Source organism: Triplophysa rosa, linkage group LG19, assembly GCF_024868665.1.
Source record: "Triplophysa rosa linkage group LG19, Trosa_1v2, whole genome shotgun sequence".
In the NCBI taxonomy this organism is placed as follows: domain Eukaryota; kingdom Metazoa; phylum Chordata; class Actinopteri; order Cypriniformes; family Nemacheilidae; genus Triplophysa; species Triplophysa rosa.
Genome location: NC_079908.1, coordinates 11,484,176 through 11,497,567, shown reverse-complemented (window position 1 = coordinate 11,497,567; position 13,392 = coordinate 11,484,176). Strand labels below are relative to the sequence as shown.

General features: G+C 37.9%; 2 protein-coding genes across 2 annotated transcripts in view; both read right to left on the bottom strand.

Moving 5' to 3' along the window:
- The window catches only part of ppme1 (protein phosphatase methylesterase 1), a 7,283-nt gene extending 4,926 nt beyond the window's left edge, over window positions 1-2,357 (bottom strand). The window contains exons 1-3 of the mRNA XM_057359718.1: window positions 2,080-2,357; window positions 1,221-1,312; window positions 999-1,093 (exon numbers count right to left, since the gene is read on the bottom strand). Coding sequence (XP_057215701.1) covers window positions 999-1,093; window positions 1,221-1,312; window positions 2,080-2,264 — 372 coding nt within the window. The 5' untranslated portion in view covers window positions 2,265-2,357. The remainder of the gene's footprint in view (window positions 1-998; window positions 1,094-1,220; window positions 1,313-2,079) is intronic.
- Window positions 2,358-3,299: 942 nt separating this feature from the next.
- sms (spermine synthase) lies at window positions 3,300-12,997 on the bottom strand. The gene is made up of 11 exons (XM_057359721.1): window positions 12,661-12,997; window positions 10,179-10,299; window positions 9,271-9,358; window positions 8,793-8,857; window positions 8,454-8,629; window positions 7,966-8,120; window positions 5,922-6,011; window positions 5,596-5,710; window positions 5,154-5,233; window positions 4,954-5,069; window positions 3,300-4,252 (listed from the first exon to the last, which is right to left on the bottom strand). Exons 1-11 carry the CDS (start codon window positions 12,704-12,706, stop codon window positions 4,222-4,224), a joined length of 1,083 nt encoding a protein of 360 aa, XP_057215704.1. The 5' UTR covers window positions 12,707-12,997; the 3' UTR covers window positions 3,300-4,221.
- Between the last annotated feature and the right edge of the window lie 395 nt (window positions 12,998-13,392).

Below are 13,392 nucleotides of genomic sequence, written 5' to 3'. Positions count from 1 at the left end.
ATGCTTTATTTATTTATTTAATCACATGATTATTCATTTAAACCTGTTTGTTTATTCAAACAGTGTTTGTGTAGTTGTTGTCTTATTCATTATTATTTTTAAACGGTGTTTAAATAACCAATGATTGCGTATTAATAATGATCTCATCATCTCCTTTAAATTACATATTTTCATTCATGCTAAAGATATGTAGCAATACATCCTAAAACATGCCCTAATACATGCCCCCGGAAAAATGGGACGTGAGGGCACGGTCAAAAGTTCAACGCGACGTGGGCGGTACCACACTAAGGGAAGGATACGGTCAAAGGTCAACGCAAAGTGGGCAGTCCCTCGCAACGTGGGTGGTCCGGAAGTAATTCAACACCCCTCCCCCTCCGCAAAGGTCAATGACCCCATCAATCATACCTGTCAATCATTTTGACACTATGACCCGCATATATACTACTCACATCTGTAATTATGTGTTGTTTTGTTCTGCTCGCAGGTTGTGCTTGGTTTTGTTCGGTCTCTTTACTACTCTTGGCTTTTACCGTCATGCATTCATCATACTTTTCTCTGTGTTGTTTCCGGTGCTGATATAAATTTGTTGTGTTGCCACGAGATGTAGCAACTTTAGTTTTGCAAATTCTGCACAGTACCTCTCTCTGCTCAGTGTCTGATATCCTGAAGCCAAAATATTGCCAAATAACAGAGGTAGCATTTTTTCTGGGCACTAGTTCAGAGTCGGCCTGCTCCGTATCCATTTTCTCCCGTCTCCACACTGCGCCCCGCAAGTCACGTGACCAAGCACACGCGCCACCGCCACACAAGACAACTCGTTTTTTTTTCTCTGGGCATACATCACTTCGAATGGATGTATTGTCACGTCCACGAATGCACTTGTTTCTTTAATATAATCGCAATTTTTGCCGTCATGTAATCGCATAGGCTGACATCGCGATTGCGATTGCGATGTGATTAATCGTGCAGCACTATTTAATAGGCAGGAAACTCACAGTAAAGACCGCCCAGGAAAGAGCTGAATGACCTCCTCCATGGAGCAAGAGCAAAACAGGACCATGAGATCCACTGCTATAAATTCTGAATGTGTGCAGAGGAGTTAAGGAAGGATTTGCATAAAATAATGACATTTGAGACATATTACATAACATAACATAACATGCATATTGTGCAATTATTAGTCAAAGGTCTGCTGGGAATTGAAGCAAAGGATATGTCTTTGCTGTTGTCATTATCCACCTCCACGTCTTCAATGGTTTCAAAGTACTGACTCCAGGGAAGGGGGGTAAAATCTCGTTTTCTTCCAGGTCTGCATAAAGAAGAGATAACAAAATACAGCGATTTAGGAAATTAAGAGCTTTCATGGTTATATATTTTTAAACACCATTTTGGGTTTAAGTCTGGCGTCCCATATGAAAAACTACAGACGCTATAACAGAAATATGATTGGATTTAATAGGAATTGTACTGAAACTAGTGTTCTCTGAGGGTGTCAATAGGTAATGTGTTGAGGTAGTGGCATATGTTATCTGTCGGATGGAACACAGTTAAAACCAACAAGAATGATACTTCACATACACTACATAAAAGCATTTTGTTATGGATTTAATAAGGGTTCCATAATCTATGTGTAATAAAAACCTTCAGAATTTCTATCGTGTACTCATAAGGGGTTCAAAGTGTCAAAACATCTCAGGGAGTCACAGTTAAACTGACCAGAGAGATCTCGAGCTCAGGTTAGGTATGAGCATCAATGGCAAAACACGCCTGCTCGAGTGAGTCGTGATCGCTGTGGTTGGATGACACACAAGTCACGGGAGGAGATCCCGTTGGAGTACAAAACAGTTATATTAGGTGTTAAGTAACCAGCTGGTTTTATCTGTGAATGTTTTTAAGACAGCAGAGGAGTGTTTTAGGAGTTAAAAACATGTAAGGAAACATTCGAGATACGAATCTTTAATTTAAAACTCGAGATCGCGACAACCATCAGCGATCAACGACGTTTTTTTAAATACTTTGTGTGCACTGATGTGAATCTGATATTTCGACAGGCATATGATTAAAGTGTAAACTCACCCCATTCTTAATTTAGATCCCGACTGCAAACCTGGCGTCGGGGGTTTAGAAGCTAGCAGATTCAAATGCAACTGTTTCTCCATGGCGTGAGGAAAGCGAAACCCTTTCGGCAGGTAAAGCGACACCTCCTCTTTGCACCATATGAGTCCTTTTCGATAAACAGTACAGTTGTACACTTTGCACATTAACGATAAATCAGACGAGTTCAGCAGACAGGTACAAATATCTACGTTCACACGGGTAGTCTCCGCCCACCAGTATTTTGCACGGTGTGCATTATGGGAAATGTAGTCATATAACTGCCTTTTATTGTTGACGCTAACGCCAATGTTCACGAAAACAACTACAAGTAACAGAAAACACTGGGTTTGGTTCAGTGAGCACGTAAACCGGTCTGAAACATATGACGTAATGCACTTCGTTCACTCTAACTACATTTTGATAATCTTGAGCCCATATTTTTGTTTAGAAAATGTTCCATCAAATAAAAGAAAGTAATATTATTTTAACTTAATTAATGCTATTAATCTATGCAAAAATTCATATTCATTAACGCAAAAAAAACAAGTTTTATTTTGATTCTTGAAAAAGATTACAATTTAAATGACGACTATTGGGTATTCAAATAATAAGCTTTTCTATACGTGAATCCTTTAATATATTTGTGTAATGCCCGGCCTACTTTTGACCATGTCTATTTTGTTCAGTTAAAGGAGTAGTTCACCTTCAAAATGAAAATTCTGTCATCACCCTCTTGTCTTTTCAAACCTGTATGACTTCCTTTCTTCAGCAGAGCACAAAAGATAACAGCCCCCCATTCACTTTCATTAGTTACAATATGGGGGGGGGGGGGGGGTTGCTGTTCTGTTTTTCACATTTTTCAAAATATCTTCTTTTGTGTTCTGCAGAAGAAAGTCATACAGGTTTGAAATGACAAGAGAGCATATAAATGATGACAGAATTTTCATTTTGAAGGTAAGCTACTCCTTTAATTAAAAAGATGACCAGTGTCACCACACTCAAACTTATAATTTAAGTCATCAACTTGACAACATGCTTTTATTAATGTGTTTTATATGTAAGTTACTGCTGAATTGTATCCAGTTATTGCAAACCCTATAAGCACTTGTTTTCTGTCAGTATTTTGTGAGTACATGTGCATGTGTATTTTCATACATTAGAAGCAATGCTGCCTCAGAATGCAAAGACAAAAACAAAAGTTGATATTTTCCTCCTCAACTGCTTTAATAGATGATTATCACTCTCATGAACAGAAATTATTTTTCAGGGCAGGATCACTGGTGTGTGGCGAAATAAAATAAATAATGTAAACGAAGCACCTTATGGATAAAAGCATTAATCTAAGTGGCCTACATTCAGTAAAAACTAGAACTTTTTTCTGTACTAGAAAAAAATCAAGGCAAAAACAACATCAAGCAGGGAAACCTACTTTCAACCTAGTTATTATAAAAATGTAACATTCACAGCTCAGAAGAAAAATCAAGAATGAAAATTGCAACAGCAGGAACGCTTTTTCCCTTTTAAGACAGATTTAGGAGCTTCTGCTTCAATTAACCATCCGATGCAATCCCAGAATGCAACACTGTCATTAAACTCTCTGTGAAGCACCATGGATGAAATCACACACAAGCCACAATTACAAAAGGATGCAAACAAACTCAAACACACAGGCAAAAAAATCAGTGGAGCCAAACACAAAGAGCATTGCGAAATCAGAAACAAACAAAAAAAATTTGTCTCTGCTGCGACGCACAAAATAAACAGCCCATCCTCAAAGGCAGGAGTCAGAAATGTGTTCAGAATCAGATGCTTGACCACCCTCCAGGCTTCAGTATCATCAGCAGTGTCTACACACACACCGCGCCCTAGAGGGCACCACACAAACAACATCAAACCAACAACAAACCAAACACAACAAATAACCTTATGATCTCTAACTTCAAACACAAAATGCAAATAGCCATGTCAAAAAACAAAACGGCTGCTCATTTCTGGACGTGAACGGAGCAAAAAATGGAAACAGTGCTAGGAGAGATTTGTGCAAGTCTCCCCTAAGTGCATCAGAGGGTGAGTTCTTCACATTTCAGCAGGACTTGGAGGAGAGTGACAGAGGAAGAGACATTACTTCTTCCAGATCGTGTAAAAAACCCACCTGTGTCAACATGTTAAGGAACAATTTACTTATGTAAGGGGAAAATATTTATATGTTTATGTGTATACTGTATATGTTTCCTGGACAGTAACCTTCCAATTTTGATAGACAGGTAAAACATTCAATTCATGCCTATTTTAAAAACTGACTAAAAAATTGCTTTAAGACATATGTAACCAAGTGTACCCAAGTAATCACCTATACAACTGTAGTTTTCTTGGGCTTATACTGACACCTATTGGCATGGGTGAATTACAATAAAAATGTTTTTTTTTTGCATTCGAGTCTCTAAATATTGTCCTTAATATTATTTAAAAAGACTAAAAAATAATATTATAAAACATCTAAATTAAAAAATAAATAAACAACAATAACATGATAAAAGAAAATAACAGAATTGCTAACAATTAAACTGAAAGTAACACTAACACTAAAAGTAACACTATAAATATTGAAATAAAAAATAATCCAAAATAAAACTACATTAAAACTGAAAACAAGGTGCTCATGACACTAATAATGTACACTGCAACATTTAAAATAGCAGTTCTAAGAATTAAAATGGTTACAACATGCTAAAATAAATCACTGCAACAATTATACCAGGGCAAAATTATACTGATTTTAAGGATCCTATGCCAAACTTTAATCCTTCAGTGTTTGGTTGGCACAAAAAAATTCAAGTATTTTTGAAAGGATACAGCTCCATATAAGAGGGCACACAGACCACCTCTTTGGAAAAGTCCACTTTGCACGAAAGTCTTCCCAACAGCTTTTCATATTCACTGAGCGCATCAGTCAGATTTGCACAGTTACCCTGCAGGCGGAAAATAAAACACGTTTTTTCTCTTAAAAAAGTGATTATATTTAGATTTCAGATAAATGTACAGTAAAGCTTTACCTGTGTGAAGTACTTCCCACTGGGTCTTAGAACTCTAATAGAAAGATCAAGAATGAGCCTCAGGAATTCCCAGGTTGAATCTATAGAACAACACAAATTTTAACAATTAATATTTTTTAAGGAGTCACTTAGATGGTTTGTTTTTGAGATAAACTATTCAGATTCATTTAGATGCAAGTGACTCTCCGTTGTGTTGTTCCAAGCCAAGCCACACTGTATTCTCAAGTCTCGCAGAAATAATACCATTGACAAACTGTTATTTAATATCCAAATTAAGTTAATCCTCTAAATCTTAATTATATACTGTAGCTAAAGCATATCAAGTGTTTAGAAGCCTAACAGGACTGACAACAGTTTATTACTGCTGTGTGAATGACAAGTGTATGTTAATATACTGGATCAAATGGACACATTTAGAAGGATGCGAGCAGCAGACACTTACCCTCCTCGGGTGCTGTGGAGATGGGAACAGCTGTCAAGTCATTGATGACATAATCAAACATCCTCCCTTGTTCAACAAACTTTTTGAGTACGGGAACACAGTCCTGTACCAAAATCTGAAAGAAACAAAGGTCACAAATACAAAACACATTCATTGTTAGTTATGAAACCTGCCAGGGGTTTGTGGCAATTTCCTTTAACTTGTTACACGTGTCTTGTTTCAAAATCAGGAAAGGGGCCTCTTTGAAATGGTGTGCATTACTTATGTTTCTATAATCAAGACTGTTAAGAGTGTTTACATAATAAATGTTTAAATTAAATCCTTACCTCATAACAATCTCCCTTCAAGTTATCTAATACATTCCCACATGTCTTCCTCATGTGTTTCCGACATCCATTAATCACCAGTTCATCAATGTAAACACTTAATTAAGGAATAGAACTATCTAAAAGCATGTTTGAGGTTTACAGTTGAATGGACTACTTGCACGTAGTCTTCCGCGTTCTCCTCGATGCGGCTCAGTCATTTCAGGTCAGTGTTAAGTAGGGGTGTAACGGTTCAAACTACTCACGGTTCGGGTCACGGTTTTAGGGTCACGGTTTCGGTTCGTGCTATGTTCAGGGAAAAGGGACTACTGACAAATAAACATAAGAACAAATAATCAAGCTACAAGTAACAGCACCAATAAAACAACAGAGCAAGAAAATAAAATAAGATACTGTATATATACTTTAAGGTAGAAATGGATTAAAGTAATCAAATAAAACATAACATTGCATATGTACAAATTAAATAAAGATGAATCATAATTGAAGTTACAGAAGCTATTGAGTCACAAGCAGTGAGTGATTTCCTTGACTTTTAACAGACAGCAGGAATATGCTGCTGTCGCTTTAAGAGGAATGAAACCGATCCAGTACACTGATACTGTACACATGCGTTGTTTTTCGTCCGTTCACTTAAGACATAATCTACTATGTTTGTTAAGATACTCGACAAGAGGGGCATGTTGACCTACTTCGTGTGTGAATTTGTCCGTTTAAGCGCTTCAAAGACAACTCAATATTTGACCCATGTCTGAGACTTTCCTTATGCACGCTTCGGATCTTCTCACAGCGCGCAAGCGAGTTTTCTTGTGTATCGTCTTGCACTTAAATGTTTAAATTGACAAGGCTTGAATGAGTGTAGGTCTCACCTGCACTCGCGCGCTCACAACACTCGGGTGATGACAGCATAAATGACTGATCATATTACAGCATACGTCAATCCTATTGAAATTTGTCTACGTTATTTGATTTGTTGTAGGTATTAAATGTGTATCCATCGACAAACATACATTAGCTGAACTTTGTCAGTCTGTTTTACGCATTATAATTTCTAACGAACCATATTATAAATGCGTCGTCAGATTTGAGATGAGGCATGCCGAACCGTTGGTGGAGAACCGTACGGTTCAATTTTTTTTACCGAGAACCGTTACACCCCTAGTGTATCTACATGCGGTAGATTATTTCTATTTTTAGGGCGGTCACTCAATTAAAAACAATAAATCCTGTTTGCGATGTTAACATGCTTTAATGTTGGTTTTTATGACAGATCTCAAATTAGCAGAAGTTCACCTCCTAATATGTTTTATAAACGTATAATCATCTGCTGATTAATAAAGGCCCTGCCTGCAGCAGTCCATCGCGTTCCTAAACGGTGTTTCCTAATGGTTTCAAGTCAAATAAATAATTAATAAAAACATTTAATAAGCATTTATAAGTTCTGACTTCTATCTCTTTTCTACTCTTTCAAAAAAAAACCTTAGCTCTGTATACTGTGATAGGCTATATGAGACCAATTTTCGTTTATTGCACTTATGCTTTTTGTTGTCCTTATGTTGTTCCAATTGCTTCCATTGTTTCCCTCATCTGCAAGTCGCTTTGGATAAAAGCGTCTGCTAAATGACTAAATGTAAATGTAAATTTATAACATATGAGTTAAAAATGGCTCACTATTTGGCAGGTATTTTGTTAGAATCCCTCTTTTTATTCATGCAGTTATAACTGCTTCATAATGCAATTGTAAATGACTTATTAATCATTAATGAACACATTTATAAATGCTTTATAAAGGGTACCTTAATGTAAAGTGTTACCGAAAACACATATCTTTGAGCTTAGTTTGCTAGCTTACTGTACAAAATATTTTGTCATTTTGGGGCAGAACAGCAAATATTATTTGGCCGACGCTTTCTATCCAAAGTCATTTTATCAGTATCTGGGAATCAAACCCTGATGATCTTTGTGCTGTTAAAACTGTGTTAGGCTTCATCTAGAACACTTTGATGGTCAGCTAGTTGCAGTTAGTTATTCTCATAAAGGATATCTCAACCAAGGTGATCATCTTTGGTTTGAGCTTCACCGCCTCGTGCAGAATACCACCGTCTCCTCCTCCCAGAATAAGTACCTCTTTTCCAGCATAGTTCTCCTTTCCACTGCCCATAATGGCCTCAGTGTAGGGCTGGTCACTTTCAGCCAGATCTGAGTTACAATCACAATACATGAGCACACACTCGCATGCAAACTCATGAGAAGGTGAGATATTCAAAGCAGTGTGTTACTGGGCGTGATTTATATTGATTTTCTATTCTAATATAATATAGAAAAGCCTTTTCGCATTAAAAAAATAAAAGGTTTTAATGCTTTTGAAGTATTTAAACAATACAATGTGGTTTTGATCAAAATAATGATTAAAAGAAGAAATTGATGCACATTAGTTGAAAAGTTGAGTAATTTGCATCCCTAAAAGCCTGTTGCTGCCATAGACGCTTATACACAAATGCAGATGAATAAAATGTGACCCGGTGAACTTACTGACATCCCCATTAAGGATGAGCATATTGCCAAACTGCCGCGAGTGCAAGATTTTGATGTTCTGGTAGGCCGAATCCTTCTCGTACACAACCTCATCAATGTCGTACTCCATTAGTCTGCCATCAGCTGTGGGCCAGTATCTGTCCACATCACTGCCTCGAACCAGCGCTGGAAGCCTGACCACACACGTTTATACAGTTAAAACGTGAAGGAACAGTTGAATTGTTCTGTATCTCTCTTGAATTGACATTGTTTGAGTAAACTACTCCTTTCAATATGGCAAATGATGAAAAAACTCATGCCAATCGTCATTGGAGCATTACACTACACAAGTTTCACCTCTTGATCCTTTGGATATTTCCATCCAGGAGAGTCTTTAATTTCTTTTCCAGTGCATTCAGTAGCTACAAAGAGAGGAAATAAAACATATAACCTTTTTTGTAGGAGCTCCTTTTGACAAGAAACAAACAGGAAGTAAGCAAATTCTGAAATGTGCGATTCACTGTTTGCCTGTTTGTGTGTGGTTAGCATGAAACCAGAATGGGCACCATGGTAAGCACTCACCACAAACCATATGAATTCAGGGTGTCCAAAAATGTGATTAAATTTAGAAATTCACGTAAACACTTAACCGTGATGTATAGGACAATAATAAAAAAGAAATCAAATATGCAAGTTAAAAATGGCTGTAAACATATCTATAATCTCTGTATTAAGAAAAACGAATATTTTCAAGCTAAGATTTATTTTGGATATGCACTCATTATGTATTATAAGCATCTCTAATCCTAACCGCACCTACATTATGTTAACTCACATTGTCCACTTGCGCTTCTTCATCTCCTTCAAGACACTGCAGGTCAAAAGTCACCAAACCGTGTGAGTGCATTCGTAGGATGGCAAACCTGATGGAAAGAAACGTGCAGAAGCACCCTTAAACAGCAGTCAAATCAAAGCTTTCACAATGCAAATCATGATCTTATTCATCCAAAAAATTCTTTGTTCTGGTTTTAAGAGGGACGATGTCCTAAAATCAGCTATTGGCACCTTCTTATAATGTTTACCCATATATTTACTCTCGGGAGCAGGTTCTTCTAGGCTGTAATAACTAGGCAGGCTTGGGCACAGAGATGGTGGATTTTTTACCAAAAGTACAGTAACTGTGATGTCCAGGCCAGCCTCATCCCAGCTTAAGTCCAAACAAAGACCGTCCAGCTGTGTTTACAGCAAGCCACACACAAAACAGGAAGTGAGTGCCAAAGCCTTTAGTATAGATACACAAAGCCACTAAACGGACCCAACGCTCATCTAAATGCTGTCTATTGTTGCGCAGAGGATGCACTTAACCGGCCAATCAATGGTCATCTGAGAGTATCTGGACACAGGAGCACACCTGGTGTTTTGAATGGGGGGTTTGTGGAGTCAGGCACAGATGCCATGAAATCATCATCATTGTCTGACTCTTGTCAGTCAGCTTTAATGTTGTGCTTAGCTGTTAGAGGGCAAAGCTAAAAACTTCACACAATGACCCAACATAACGTTTTCTTTCCCATGCAATAACGCATAATTTCACCATTTCCACGATAGGTTTCTTCAGCTCTCCGTAACCCGTTTTTTTCTACATACTGTGGCATGTTTTGAAAGATTCTTCAGTTAACTGACTTTCAACCACAAGGAAAATGTCTCAATTCTGCAACGTCAAGTCACCAGAAGAATAACGCTTACCTGCCGTTTTTCCCGACAAAGGTGGCCAGATATCCATGTCCCTCAGAGTCATGAACAGTCTCTGTCATTTCCTGCTCTTGAAATATAGACTGAAGACCACGCACAGTCGCAGAGACGTCAGCTAAAAACACACACAGAAAGAGAGAGAGAAAGCAGATGGATTAATCTGTACTCCACTTCAAAAGCCCGTACATTTATTTACATTTACATTTATTCATTTGGCAGACGCTTTTATCCAAGGCGACTTACAAGTAGGAGAGCATTTAAACATTTTGTCAACACTCTAAACAGTACGGTTAGTTTACAAGGCCATGCTACTAGGAGGATTAAAGCTGGAGTAAGCAAAGGAGAGAATGAACATCAAGATTTATTTTTTTATGTACACAAGACATAGACAGTCAAATAGATGCGGAACATGTATGTTTTGTGCTGGTTTTTGAAAGTTGTGAAGGATTCTGCAGTTCGGGTGGAGGCTGGCAGTTCATTCCACCACAGGGAAACCGAATGAGTTAAGGTTTTTGCAAGCGATTTGGTGCCTCGCTGTGATGGAACAAACAGGCGTCGCTCATTTTCAGACCAAAGATGACGGGAGGGGATGTAGACCTGGAGCACTGAGTTAAGGTAAATGGGCGAATTTGCCGTTATCGTTCTGACGGCCAGTGTCAGCGTTTTAAACTTTAAACTTTTAAAGCCAGTGAAGTGAAATCAGGAGGAGTGTTACGTTCTTTGGCTGATTGAAAACTAGACGTGCAGCTGCATTCTGGATCATTTGCAAGGGCTTGCATTGGTTGGAAGGCCGGCCAGTAGATAATTGCAGTAGTCCAGTCTTGATATGACCAGAGTTGGACTAGCAGTTGAGATTTTCCTGATGTTGTACAGCACATACCTGCAAAGAAGATTTCCCTGGGGCAACCGTCAAGGAACTCCCAGCATCTGATCTTGTTACATACATCTGTCGTGTTACTATTATTCTATCTTTATGTTTCTATTCTAGCATCCTATACAATTTTTTTCAACTTTTTGTAAAATATAAGATATTCCAGTTTTGAAGTGTGCATGTGATAAAACTATGATAAAATGCATAATAAAAAAGGCAAACAAACAGAAACGCAAAACCCCCTTAGGAAAATAAATCATGATTTTGTTTGAGTGAAAGTGTACTGACATTGCATTGACATTGTGTACAGTGCATTTTTATTGGCCGATTGATTCCCATTTGTTTATCAGTTTTACAAAAAATACCATGATAAACTGTGGCTACTGTAGTTAAACCATTCTTAATTTTCTTAAAAGACAATAGGATGACACTATACAAGACTGCACAAGAACAATAAACATTTTAAAATAAAAAGTGTATTCTTTCTATATGCAATAAGATACGAAAGGCTGCTTTATCAAGTACCTTTTTGCTTTTATAAAACAGTTACCACACAATACAAACATTAAAGCCCAAAAATATTTAACTTTCATTAAGTAAAATAACTTAAAGCCTTCCTTCCACTGGGAAAAATAGTCCCTGATCGACTGTAAACAGCAACAGAATGTTTTGCTTCTGTTGCTTAGGGTGGTTGCTAAGGGTGCGTAGTGTTACACAGAATCGTTAGGTGAAGTGGTCGTAGTTGTGACTTATCGTGAATAAAGCACAACTATTGACCAATCAGAATCGAGGACTGGAACTAGCCGTTTGTTAAGTTTCATGAAAAACAATCGTTTGAAAAGGTTCACACATATACGAACACATAATTATAATCAGTCGTCTCTTCCCTCCTTACTAGGTGAAAATGATATTTACCCAGTGAAAGTATTAGGTTAACAGGAACACTTCAATACAAGAGAAAAATGTTAAAACACGACACTTTGCACCTGTCACATTGCAAACTTAACATCTAAAGATGTTGCGCGCGTATGTTATAAGATTCATTCTTATATTCATAACTAGTGAAATAGACACTGGTTCGAGGACTTTCCTCTATTTCGTGTCCAATGCATGCATGGAAGCACAGAGCAATATACACTTTATAGGTGATATATGCACACACTTAGTACCCATCTAGGTTACTATGAAGCGCATAGCGGGTTACACACCGAACAAGTTACACATCCAATATTAGCTAACAAAACGCAGCCAATTCGCCTGCTGTCAGTTTAGTGCAGTGAACTGCAGTCGACAGGACTCGGTATGCACGTATCATATGCACGAGAAACAGCAGAGCCGCCAGTTCCAGAGGGCAACCAACATTAGCCTCTGCTAGCACCGCTATGCTACCCTATATAGAAGGTCATTTATCACAGCAAACGCCGGGAGGATACGCAAAACAAAAGACGCTCTGCTGTCGATTGCAATGACTTATGCATCTCGGAGCTTAAGCAAGGCAAGGTCGGGGTAGTTGGAGAAACAATAAATCGCTTACAGAGCAAAAGCGAAGGCCCGGATTTCTGCAATGCACCACGAGCCCCCTTCATTCATTCATGTGAAATTTACCTGGCGCACGGAGCTTGAGGTCGAGGGTGTAATGTCGCACTGCCATGATGGGGTAAAGCCGTCTGCCATGCCTGGATGAGGCAGCCGGGTGTGAATCGGTGGAGATTCTTTGGTGACAGTGTGTGGTGCCCTCAGGGAGGTGTTCTCGTTCTGTGCAGTCAAGCTCGGAAGTGGGTGGAGTGGCTCTGTCACGGCCGACCCAGGTCCCACACGAGTAGGTGTGGACTCCCTGCGCTCCGCTAACTATAATAATAACAACAACAACAATAATAGATTTACATTCAGTGTAATTTCGCGTTTATTGTGTGTTAGTCCTGCTGAAAAAAATCTTAAAATTTTGCAAATGCATTTGAATTTGTTTTAATGGAAACTGTAATACTGGGTAATGTGTTGTGTTCTTTTGATGTATAACATGTATTCATTATGATGTTTATAATGGGAACCATTAGAATTTGTATTGTTCTATTTAGCAGTGAGAATATTTGAAGAGTTTCCAAAATGAGATGACTTTTCAAAAATCATGCTTTTTTATTGTGCATTCCAATTCATATCAATCAAACTGCAGTTGGTTTGTTTTGATTTAAGCCATAATAATTCAAAAAATACAGCTAACTAACACAATAAGACACAAAGAAAACATGATAACATAATAAAAACATTTTAATTTAAATTAAATTAAGTTATCTCATATTGGAATCAAACTCTTCTAAATTGTCAGTACTGTGCCAACCC